Source organism: Cheilinus undulatus, linkage group 12, assembly GCF_018320785.1.
Source record: "Cheilinus undulatus linkage group 12, ASM1832078v1, whole genome shotgun sequence".
NCBI lineage: Eukaryota > Metazoa > Chordata > Actinopteri > Labriformes > Labridae > Cheilinus > Cheilinus undulatus.
This window is the reverse complement of record NC_054876.1, coordinates 6,990,423-7,002,783: the sequence shown is the minus strand read 5'-3', so window position 1 is coordinate 7,002,783 and position 12,361 is coordinate 6,990,423. Positions and strand designations below refer to the sequence as shown.

Sequence of the window (12,361 nt, the reverse complement as noted above, 5' to 3'; positions counted from 1 at the left end):
TCTAAGGCATTGCCCTATTTGATGCTTTTCAGCAGCAGAGAGATCCTTTTTCTTTCCCATATTGTTTGAAACCTGTGGCCTGCTTAATAATGTGGAACATCCTTCTTACATAGTTTTCCTTTCATTGGGCTCACCTGGCAAACTAATGACCACAGGTGTCTGAGATTGATTTCAGTGATCCAAAGAGCCCTGAGACACAATACCATCCATGAGTTTAACTGAAAAACAAAAATTGAATGTTTATGATGCTAAAATCCATTTTGCTTAATAATTTGGAACGCTGCGTATTTGGTACAGTGGAAAATAAAATGGGACACTTTCTATTTCTGCTAAATCACATAACTCAATGAGTCTGTTTTCTCTGGGGATATTTTTGAATCCACTGATCCCAATAGTCAGAAGAAGACTACATGACCCTAACTCTGATAGCAAGAGTCTTTGGCTTCTAGATAATCAAGATCTAAACATGCAATTCAGGCATAGATATGTTTTTAATCAGCACATAAGTACTTAGTTTTGGTTTGGACAGAACATTTCCAAGCCATTTTTCTTCAAATTTAAGCAAGAGCCCTTACAGTGAGTTAACATTACAGGATAGAATACTCCTGTAGATATACGACATATCCATCCCATCAAAAACAGAGTAAACCTCATTAGCCCATGGAGAATTATTTACTTTACTCCATAAGAATACTATTTTATGGATTCTGTCCTCTGGCATCTTGATGAATCAATTCCACAGTCTGATCATGTCACATTTACGTTGAATTACACCTGGTACTCAACCCATGTCACCCTGAATAGCTGGGATTGGAGCAAATCTGTGAACCCAGAGGAAGCATCGTATAGCTCTGTTTTGTACAGTATTTAAATTTTTATAGTCTTTTAAACACCACACCCCAGCAACGTAGTTCAATACAGGGGATACACAGACATCATAGAGTTGAGTTTGTTAAAGACAGATCCCATTTCTCTCCCAGCAGAATCAGTGAGACACCCTAAACCAGCCTCATGAGTCAGAAAATCATCAAGAAGGAAACCCAAGTATTTATATACCCCAGCATATTCTAAATCATCCTAACCAAAAGAAAAACAAGTTGTGCTTCTTTTAGTACCTTTCTTTCTAAAACACATTGTTTGTGTTTTACTCTGATTTATTTCCCATCTCCACTTGTATCATTAGGATCTAACTAAGTCTAGCTTTATAAATCAGTCTCAGATTCAGCCAGTTAGATTATATCATCTGCATATAATAAAATACCTAACTAGGCATCATCTAAACATATACCTAAGTTTGCTCTTTCTATCTGTATCGCTAAATCATTCACATAGAATGGAAAGAGAGTTGGAGAGAGAATATTTTCCCTGTTTAACTCCATAAGGTGTTTCAATCCAGTTAGTTAACATAGCCTTTATATCAGCACATGCATTTGTTTTTTAAACAGGCTTTGGATAGCTCCATTCACACAGATATCAATACTTCTTTTTGATACCCTGCCACCCAACAAAAGGCAAGAAATATGTTTTAGAATTGGTGTGTTAAATTACACTGGTTATCCCATGTTGGACTGGAATCTTACAAAGATATTTCTGCAAATCCGTTATGAAACACAGACAGCTTTTATTCTCCTGCTGACTTTCAACACTTTTTTCTCTCAAAAGCATCAATTCAAGCACCATTTAGGCACGGCAAAAAAAAAGCATCAATTTAGCTCTGGTATCAGAAAAAACCTGAATGATACCCAATCCTGTTAAAGACATGGTCACTTATATGGATATATGATGTCAGATTTATGACCTGGAATAAAAACCAGAGTTTCGCTAAGTGGATGGTGCACTTTTTAAGAATCCTGGGACAGTCGTGAAAATACTTCTCTTTTTTTACCATCTTTAGTTTTACAATTATATAGACTGTATGTACGCTAATTCTCTGACCGAGTGTTAAACTCTGGTTTTGATGTTACATTTGCTTAAAAAGAAAAACACTTGTAACAACAATAGTCAAAGATGATGCAATATATTGCTGCTTTGAGGTAGTAGGATGATGCACAATGTAAAAAACATGTAAAAATCTAAATAAAACTAAGCTGTAAAAAAAATGGAAAACTTACTAAAACTAAATTCTGTGATTACAAGCTAACTGAAATAAAATTAAAGAGAAAAGCGAGCGCAGATGGTCGAGTGGATTAAGGCGCTACCCATGTACGCAGGCAGCCTGGGTTTGAATCCGGCCTGTGGCCCTTTACCGCATGTCCCTCCCTGCTCTCATCCCTGTTTCTGAGTCTATCCACTGTCCTTTCTCTATCCAATAAAGGCATGAAAAGGCCCAAAAATAAATCTAAAAAAAAATTTAAAGGGAAAATCTCCTCAGTTTTAGACTCTGACAGCAGCATACTGACTGACACGTAAAATCCCTTGATTTGATTGGAGAATACTTCACACAATGGTTATTTTAGGTCTTAAGTTGTACACAAACATCAAAATTGAATGAATGAAATGAAAAGTCAAGAGCCTTTTTGGGTCTTGCCTCTGAATGGTATTTGATAATGCCAAAAAAAAAAAAACTAAAACTAATAAAAACCAAAGTAAAACAAGGCATTTTTGCTCAATAAAAACTTGAACTAGCAACCTAGCAGGAAAAGCTAATTAAAAAAACAACACTGAAATGTAAAACAAAAGATCAAAACAAAATAAAAGCTAACAAAAACCCCAAACTATTATAACCTTGCACATGAACGGCAGATGAAGCAGCAAAGCCTACGTCTATACTGAAAGTTTCTGCCTTTAATCAGATTCAGATTCATCTTTATTTATCCTAATGGGTATTCAGTTTCAGCCGTCTACCCAGACTGCACATTTACCAACAAACAGCAGAGAGCAGGATGTCAGAGACCATCGATGAACACTCAGTTCACTAACCGAGAGGCTCACTGGCACGTTGGCCCCCTCATGTGGCCCCTTAGGTAACGACACAGAAGGGCCTGGCAAATGTAAAATACAATTTAAGAACGTTAAATCAATGAAAGAAAACATAAACAAGGGATGTTTTGTAAATTTTTACGTCTAAATTCAGAGAATGTATGAACAGGCATCAGATGTAAGAGTTACAGTATGAACACAAGAAAAAGGAATATAAAAATATACACTACATTTTTCAATTCAACTGACTTCTAAAAAAATTCAGCAGTCTGATGGCAGAACGAATGAAAGATATCACGTTTTTGGGTTTTTTTCTTCCCTGAGGGGATCTATAAAGTGGTGGCTTGAGGGCATAAAGCTTGGCACCCGCACAACCACTTAAATCATCTTCACACCAAAAAAGTTCAGATAAAATCTGGGCAAAGAATGTCGTGTTACGTTCACACACGCAGATCAATCTAAAAATTTGGAGTACCTTTAAGGAGTTTATTTCAATTTAAACACACAATATGTGTATGTGAAGCACTGTTGCCTCACAGCAAGAAGGCAGAGTTTGCATGCTCTCCCTGTGCATGCGTGGGTTCTCCCCAGGTACCCCGGCTTCCTCCCACCACCAAAGACATGCTTGTTAGGTTGATTGGTGACTCTAAATTGCCTAAGGTGTGAATGTGAGCGTTCCTGGTTGTTCGTCTGGAGATGTTGGCCATTGACAGGCGACCAGTCCAGGGTGTACCCTGCCTCTTCCCCAATGACACCTGGATAGGCCTGGTTTTATGGATGAATTTCATTTCACAAGGGAGAAAAGCTGTTAAAATTGGCCTTTCTGCTTAGTTATTACAGGAACACTTGTAATAGCTGCTCAAAGTTTAGTGAATTAGAGTTTTCATGGGATAAGAGTAAAAGGTAGCTGCAGAGGTGGGCGGAGTTGAGCAGCTTGGAAATGTCTAGTGGGCCACACTGTAAAAGAGGTCAGAGGACTGGGGGTAGTTATGGGAGGAGCTTAGGAAAATAATTTTATCATCAATGGTAAAAAAAAAAAAAAGCTGAAAAAAAAAACCTAAAACACAATTTCTAAATAATCCTGAGACTTCATCTCTGTGGCTCATGCTCTGTTTTTCAGACCCTGCAGAGAGAGCTGACGGGGCGGCGGGCTCGTGTCGAAGAGGTCCTGGACAGGGCGGGGATCATCGCCTCTCTCAGGACCCCTGAGGTCGAGTTTGTGCGTGAGGGGGCGGGACACGTTCGACAGCTGTGGGAGGTTCTGCAGCTGGAGACGGAGAGGAGGTCCGTGATGCTGGACGCCACACTGCAGTCTCAGCAGTACTACAGCGAGGCCGCCAAAGTGGAGTCATGGCTGTCGGGACAGAAGCTCCAGCTGGCCAACGAGGAGAAAGGAACGGTATGGGTGCATGCCAGAGTTAGACTGTGATTTGTTTTTATACTTAGGAGTGGATTAATACTGGATTCTGATTGGCTGCTATCAGCAGCAGGGACTGGGAGACTAGTTAGGTAGGAGGCAAAGCTGTACAAGTACAGAGATATCCTCAGTGAAAACCTCAGCAGCACTCAGGATCTTTTAGTGGGTCAAAGGTTCACTTTCCAACATGGCGCTAAGCACACTGCACACAGAGTGTTTCATATATCTGCTGCATTGCTACACAGTATTTCCTGCTGAATTTCCACAGTATTTCCTGAGTATCTCCATCTGGAGAAACTCCCACAAAGAGTGTTTGGGAAGGGCAGGACTTTTTAAAAAATCCTCTGATGGTCATTGGTGGAATGTTTTGTCTGTCATATTTATGACAGCCAATCAGAGCAACAAGACAATAAAAGGTGATATACATGCACTTCTCCTGAGCTGACATGCTACCACTGCTAGATTGTTATTGGTGGAGCTCCATGGTGAGTAAAATTGATGCAAAGGCCAGTTGAGAGACATGCAAAAACATCTTCTCTACTAAGACAAGCTTTTGGCGTGGCTCTTTGCCTTTGTTTGAAAAAGAAATGTGGTCCAACCCCATTTACACCGCCGCTTTTTTACAGCTACATTCAAACTAATAGCTAACGCAGTAGCAGCCATTGTATACACCAGAAAAACCCACCCATAACCACCGCAAACCCATGCCGAGGCAGACCAGTCCTGCCCTCTGCCCTTGTTTTAATAAAGAAATGTTTCCAGTTCTGACAAAACCACTGCTGTAGCTAAGTCCAAGCTAATCACTCCACTAGCAGCCATTGTATACAAGCACTCGCACAACCCTTCCCCACACAACTCTCACAAGTGTTAACACTAACAAGTTGTTGTTTTTATTGTTTATTACATGCAGAAACCTGGTCAAGGTCTGATAAAACTGACGCTATACTAAAGCTATATCTGAGCTAATTGCCACACTGGAGGCAGCCTTTGCTAACAGCTTTGAATACAATTAAACCCCGCCCATAGCTACCGCCTCGTTCTCCTCAAACATTGCTGATTGGTCTGATCAGTGTTTGGTTCGGCACAAACACTGTGGATTGCAGCTTTTCAAGATGGATTTGCCAGATGACAGAGATTGAGTCTGGCAGATCCATCAGATTTGCAAGGTTAAGCCAAGACAACACAGCAGTGGCTTAGGGATGACTCTGTGAAAGTCCTACCGTGGTCCAGCCAGAGCCCTGACTTAACCCCTGTCAAACATCTCTGGAGAGACCTGAAAATAGCTGTCCACCCACGCTCCCCATCCAACCTGACTAAGTTTAGGAGGATATGCAAAAAGAATGGCAGAAAATCCCCCAGTCCAGGTGTGCAAAGCTGCCAAAGGTGCTTCTACTTAGTGCTGAGTAAAGGGTCTGAATACTTATGCAAATGTGATATTAACTTTTTCTGTCCTTTGGAATGTAATTAAAGTGTTAAGTAGCATAATTCTTCCTTAGTGTCCTTTTTCTGATTTACATATCAGGATTAAAGTATTCTGATGTTTCTCAGGATGAGGCGAGCACGCTGCAGCTGCTGAAGGCTCACCTGACTCTGGAGCAAACAGTGGAAACATACGCAGAGACAGTAGGCATGTTATCCCAGCAATGCCAGCACCTATTGGAGCTGGGGCACCCGGACAGGTGAGCTATAACCCACCATCAAACCTGCACAGTCAAATACCTGCACATACGTTCTTAATAAGGCCAATTCCTGTGGTTATAATTCTTATTTTTCTCTCTGTCTTCCCCAGTGAGCAGATCACCAAGCAGCAGTCACACATAGACCGGCTGTACGTTTCTCTGAAGGACATGGTGGAGCACAGGAAGACCAGACTGGAGCAGCAGTACTGGCTCTATCAGCTCAACAAGGATGTGGAGGAGCTGGAGAAGTGGATCACGGAGCGAGAGGCTGTGGCCAGTTCTACTGAGCTAGGACATGACCTGGAGGACGTCACGGTACAGCCTAATACAAATAACAACATTACATTACATTATTCTACAACCACCAGAGATATAAAGCTTTTATGAGCTGACAACATGAACCATTAGTGTAAAACGTTCTCATGTATTAGATGTTATATGTCATATCTAACATATTAAAGATAAATTAGAGGTATGAAAATTTCAGGCAGCCTGCTCATCAAATCTTGGGGAGTTGCTTTTTCAAATATGAGCTTCACAGTTTTCTTCTTTATCAGCTCAAATAAACTGAAAATCTCTCTTGACTTTGGTGCAGGTCCTGTTAGTTAGAAATATCATTTCACTATTAAAATCAGTTTTGAAATTGTAAAAGTATTTGATTAAATTTACCATATGTACACTTTTGCAATTTTAGACCTATTCCACACACAAAGAGTTTTTTGGAGTGTTTTTTCCTCCAGCTCCTTCTCATCATCATCTTAATATGCCTCCCTGTTCTGTCCCTGCTGCTCAGTCCAGCCTATGTTCCAGCCTAATAATTGGTGGTCTGTCTCAGCCTCTCCACTGCAGAAAATGTCATCAGTTGTACACATTTTGCTGCATCTTGTGCCAACACTTGGTGCTTTTTAATCCTTTGGATATCAGTGTCACTTTTCTCAATTTTTGCTACTTTAAATCTCCAGACACTTGCAAAAACGTTAGGTTCATCTCATGGTGAGGCCAAATTGGTAGGGGTTAGTCATATCTCACTTGTATATAGAAAAGAATTGGCCCAGTATCCCAGATCTGGGCCAGACTGGCTTGCACAACAGTCACCAAGATCCAGCCATACAGCAACTACTGACATATGAAATGAGAAAAAAAAGTAAACATTATGACTTTGGGCTGGTTTGGCCTAGAATGGGTCAGCTAACTGGGAGTCCTAACAAACCTCCAGACCTTTCATCAACAGAAAACATTTTTAGTGTGATTAAGAAAAAATTTGCCAAAAAAGACTAAGCTATAATCCTACATCAGACAAGAATGGGACAACATTCATCTCCAGGAACTCCAGCAACTGGTCTCCTTACTTCCCAGATGTTTACAGATCATTGTCAACAGTCTGTAAATGGAAAACAATGTGTACATTTACACAGCGCACCAACTTTTTAGGAATCAGGGTTGTATATTTACACTTTTTAGACCACGGTACTATAATTATTTTCCTACTGAAAGAACTAAATAGACACGAGAGCACAAAATAAACTATAAAAGCTCTTAACAATAAACAGACTTGTTTTTAGGAATCTAAACGCTCAGGATAATGTAGTCAGAATACTTTAACCATCTCTGTGTTGCTGTATTTTCACTGTAAGTTGTTTTTTCCTTGAAATAAGCAAAGATGACTCTCCTGAAACAAAAAAAGAGAGTGTTCATTTTGGCCGATGAAGAGACCATAAACACAGAATGGTTTTATGTTTGTGGTGTCCTGTTATCTAACCTAATTTAACGGTGCCAATTTTAGGGGACTTCCTTTCTGACTCATACATTCCTGCCTCCATTTAGCTGAGTTATTTTGACTCCATACTAAAATAATGACACATTTAAAGGTCTAATGTTATGTTAAACACTGCAGTGATGGTCTGTTTCTATGTTAGCTGAATGAAAAAAAAACAGTCTCAATTCTTCCTACCGACATGGCTGATTATCCTCCAACTTTTCACAATAAATCAAAAATAGCTTTTATTTATTAATGACATCTTGCACAAGTTTTATGTCAAAATACAATTTTATACAGATTTATATGAGCGCAATAACTGTAAAAATGTTGTATACAGTGTGTAGGTTTGTGCTATTTATAACTTGTTGTGTTTTTTGTGTTTCAGGTGCTGCAGGAGAAATTCACAAAGTTCGCCTCAGAGACAAACAGCATGGGTCAGCAGCGCATGGAGCAGGTCAACAAAATGGTGAACGAGATGATCGACTGTGGGCACTCTGACGCCGCCACCATCGCTGAGTGGAAGGACGGGCTGAACGAGTCATGGGCCGACCTGCTGGAGCTGATGGAGACCCGCAGACAGATGCTGGCGGCCTCTCACCAGCTGCACAAGTTCTTCACCGACTGCAAAGAGGTACAGTCAAAACAGGAGATCCGCCTGTGACTCAGGTGTATCGTGTTCTTCATCAAAGGTAGACAGTCTGGCCGTGACATGCGGCTGCTATTTTTAAAACGCTCGTGACGCTGCTGTCCTGCGTTGTAGGTCTTGGCTCAGATCGCGGGGAAGATGAAGCAGCTGCCAGAGGTGAGGGCGTGCCAAGCCAACATCACAAACCCGGCCACCCTGCAGAGACTGATGCACTCCTTCGAACATGCCCTTCAACTGCTCGTCGCACAGGTGAGTGATATGATTTCTCTCTGAGCCCATCACTCAGTGTATCTGCTGCTGGCCTGCTTAAGGAAAAGAGGAGATACATTTATAAAAAAAATGTCCTTTTGACAAGATGCATCAGTGGACACTGGCTTGGAGATTATATCTGCTTGATGTTTGTGCAGGATTGAAAACACACGTTTGGTCAGATGGATCATCAGATAGTTACAGTATTTCATTTGCTAGCATTTGCTGTGCAATCTGTAGTCACAGTTGGAAAACTTTGAACACAGTCTGCACACCACAAATGCTTTAACACAGCATGCTAGAAATGAAACGCTCATATCTGAAACATCCAAGATAGTATATGCTCCATTTTTCTGCAACAGCAGCCCAAGAACTCCTGTTAAGGTATCAGAGATCTTTTGGTTTGGGATGCACCATATTAGAATTTTGTTGATATCCAATAAACTAGTATTTCCAAACTCAGTGCTTCCTTGATTATGTAGCACCTTTACCATATGGGGCAGTTGTACATTTTGCAGACATTTAGGGTAAATTATTTATAGTCCTTATATTTATGATATTTACCCGGATTGGAAAATTATCACAGATTTTCAATGTCCGACGACAACTATATGACATTTCAGTCTAGTCAGTTTTAGTCATCACAGATCTACAGATCTAATCGTTTTAGTCATAGTTTTAGTTGATGAAATTAACACTGAAGCAAACGTAGCTTCAGTTGCTTTAGCTACATAGCTTTGTAGGCTTCAGATTTATCTATGTAACTACATTTTCTATGAATCTAATGTAGCTTTGTTAGCTTCAAATTTAGCTAAATAACTACATTACCCAGGTAGCTTATGAAGCTTATATAGCTTTGTTAGCTTTAGATTTTGCTACATAACTACATAACTACATGTCTATGTAACTACATAAACTGTGCAGCTTACATAGCTTTGTTAGCTTCATATTTAGCTACATAACTACATAACCTACAAAACTTAGGTAGCTAACAAAGCTATTTAGTCTAGTTAGTATTAGATTTAGCTACATTACTACATAACCTATGCAGCTTTCGTAGTTCAACGTTGATTTATCTATGTTTTTATCTATGTCTTTAGATTTATCTATGTAACTACAGTACCTCGCAGCTTACGTAGCTAATGTAGCTTCATTGGCTTCAGCTTTAGCTGTCAGCTATGCAGCTACTTTATGTATGTTCAGTAGCTACTTTATCCACATGCCTATTGTAGCCTCATTAGCTTCATCCTTAGCTACCTAAGCGTTGTCAGAATGATTTCATGGAGGACAGCTTTTTCCTGTTAGAAGACTTTTACTTGGCTTTATCAAAGGTTTTGTAATCAGTTTTTGCATGGCAGTTTCTTTATTTTAAACTTTTAGTACCTTAACCCCAGCTTCAACTCTAGCCAGAAGTTTAATCAGATCTTATTTTGAGAGTTTAGGAATGTTTCCATTCTGACAGATGCAGCGTCTCACCATAGTGGTCTGTTAGATCTGTAGTTTTTAGATAATTAATAAACAAACTGACAGTTTTATGAAATAAACTGACCATTCCCACACATAAAGCACATCTGTCTGACGCTCAGGTACACTTTATGTGTAGGGACTCTTGTACCTTCAGTTCCTAATTAGAATAAAAGACATGAGTCAGAAGAGTACAAAAAAACTCTTGAGCAAACATGAGGTCACTCACAGTTGATGAGGTCTGTTCCACTTACAGGGAGAGGTAGGCCCCAACAGGATCTGTGCAGTAAGTCATCTTCATGACTAACTACAGTATCTAACGGGTCAAATTTGTCTGCAATTATTAAAAAACAGTCAATCTATTCAGTTCATTTTCTCTGAAAGCACACAGGTCTGTACATTGGCTTCATAATAAAGTCCTCCTCCTTGGCCATGTACAGGTGAGACAGCTGCAGGAGAATGCCGCCCAGCTGAGGACCATCTACGCCGGAGAGAAGGCGGAGGCCATCATGGTTAAAGAACAGGAGGTAATGGAGGCGTGGAAGGAGCTCCTCGGCTCCTGTGAGGCCAGTCGAGTCCAGGTCACCTCTGTCACTGACAAGGTGCAGTTCTTCTCTGTGGTGCGTGAAAACCTGATGTGGATGGAGGGCATCATGGGACAGATAGGATGGGATGAGCCCAGGTAAGACACCTGTAATGTCTTTATCCATCTGCTCTACTCCTTTTTGTGTGTAAGTCTTGATGTAAACAGCACATGGTTTGAGTTTAAAGCTGTATACAGTACATGATTTAGAAGCTGCAGACTACTTTAGTCTGGTCTCTGAGGATTGTTAAGTCCCTGCAGACACAATGTCATTACTGTACAGGATAAAATGGTCTGCTGTGTCACCTTGACCTCATTTCACATGACCTCTGTTACTGTATGATGTAATATAGAGCTTTAAATTACACTCTATAATCACTACAAATACTCATTTTACACAATAAGCCTACAGCACTTTGACTTATGCCTTTACATTTCTAAGCAGCTTTACATGAATACTGCTCAGTTTGCAGAACTGAGTGACTTATAGAGATGTCAGTATATTTTTGTACATGTCCTTTATGGCAATGGTTCTCATCTGGTGGGTTGGGACTCAAAAATGGGTCGTGGGACTGCTTTCAGTGGGTTTCAGTATCTAGAATGTACCGAGGTTGTAGGCAGTCATGATTCTGTTTGTTAAATTTTTTCTTTTTTGTTGGAGAATGAGTACATTCCTTTTTTTTCCAGGGATTTTCACTTTTTTATTGAATTATCTTAGAAAGAAATATCATCAAGAAAGCTGGTTTGCATGTCTGCCCAAAGTTTTGTCTAATATTTTTGTTCAGTATATGTTTTGTCAATTACCAGGAAACAACCAGGGCCTAAAACAGACATTCATGCTACGTGGAATAAAAGGATTGTTATTTGGAGCTGACTGGTCCTGTGACTGCTGAATCAGGCTGTAATCATGCTTAAAACATGCAGTCTGACCTCAGCACAAGCCAACCTCTAACAAGATGGTTAAATATTAAATATGTGAGGATGGAGCAGGCCAGCTCTGCTGAGGCTGGATGAAAAGTCACAAAGTCAAAGTCATGCTCTGCACACCAAATGTCAGTGTAATAAGAGCTAGGCAGATATAACAGTCACACGATATCAGCAGGCCCTCACAGTCCCATTATGATATATTGATTTTTTTTTTTTTCAAATATATGCTTATGTAATAACTTTGTGTTCATACAGAAAATAATACTGTAAGTTACTTAAAAATGACCCCATCATGTAGCTTCACCAGCAGAGCAAATACTGACTCAAAAGTTTAAAATCCTTTCTGTGCTGTCTGCAGCAGACTGTATACAGGACACGACATTACTGTGTTATCCCCCATTTCCTCCTACTTTGCAACCCCCTGCCAGATCTTTTGGCATCACCAACCCTGACCCCATCATGAGAACTAATAAAAAAATAGATTTAAAAAAATGAGATTTTTTGTTAAATGATACAAGGGGCTGCATAAAATCTTTGTCTGAATTGTTTAGGTTTATTTACATTCAATGCAATGTGTACATTTGTGATGCCCATGGATACTATGGATGCTATCACGTGGCTGAATGGAGATAATCCTGCTCACTCAGGGATGCTGCATGTAGAAGCACAATAGCAATATTTAGTTGCAGCTTTTAAAATTTAAGGTCAACCAATTGAT

General features: G+C 40.0%; 1 protein-coding gene across 1 annotated transcript in view; it reads left to right on the top strand.

The window, feature by feature from the left end:
• Window positions 1-12,361, top strand: part of LOC121519189 (spectrin beta chain, non-erythrocytic 4-like) — a 73,839-nt gene that overhangs the window by 42,002 nt on the left and 19,476 nt on the right. Inside the window, exons 6-11 of the mRNA XM_041802017.1 lie at window positions 4,040-4,318; window positions 5,885-6,015; window positions 6,126-6,330; window positions 8,160-8,405; window positions 8,535-8,669; window positions 10,574-10,815. Coding sequence (XP_041657951.1) covers window positions 4,040-4,318; window positions 5,885-6,015; window positions 6,126-6,330; window positions 8,160-8,405; window positions 8,535-8,669; window positions 10,574-10,815 — 1,238 coding nt within the window. The remainder of the gene's footprint in view (window positions 1-4,039; window positions 4,319-5,884; window positions 6,016-6,125; window positions 6,331-8,159; window positions 8,406-8,534; window positions 8,670-10,573; window positions 10,816-12,361) is intronic.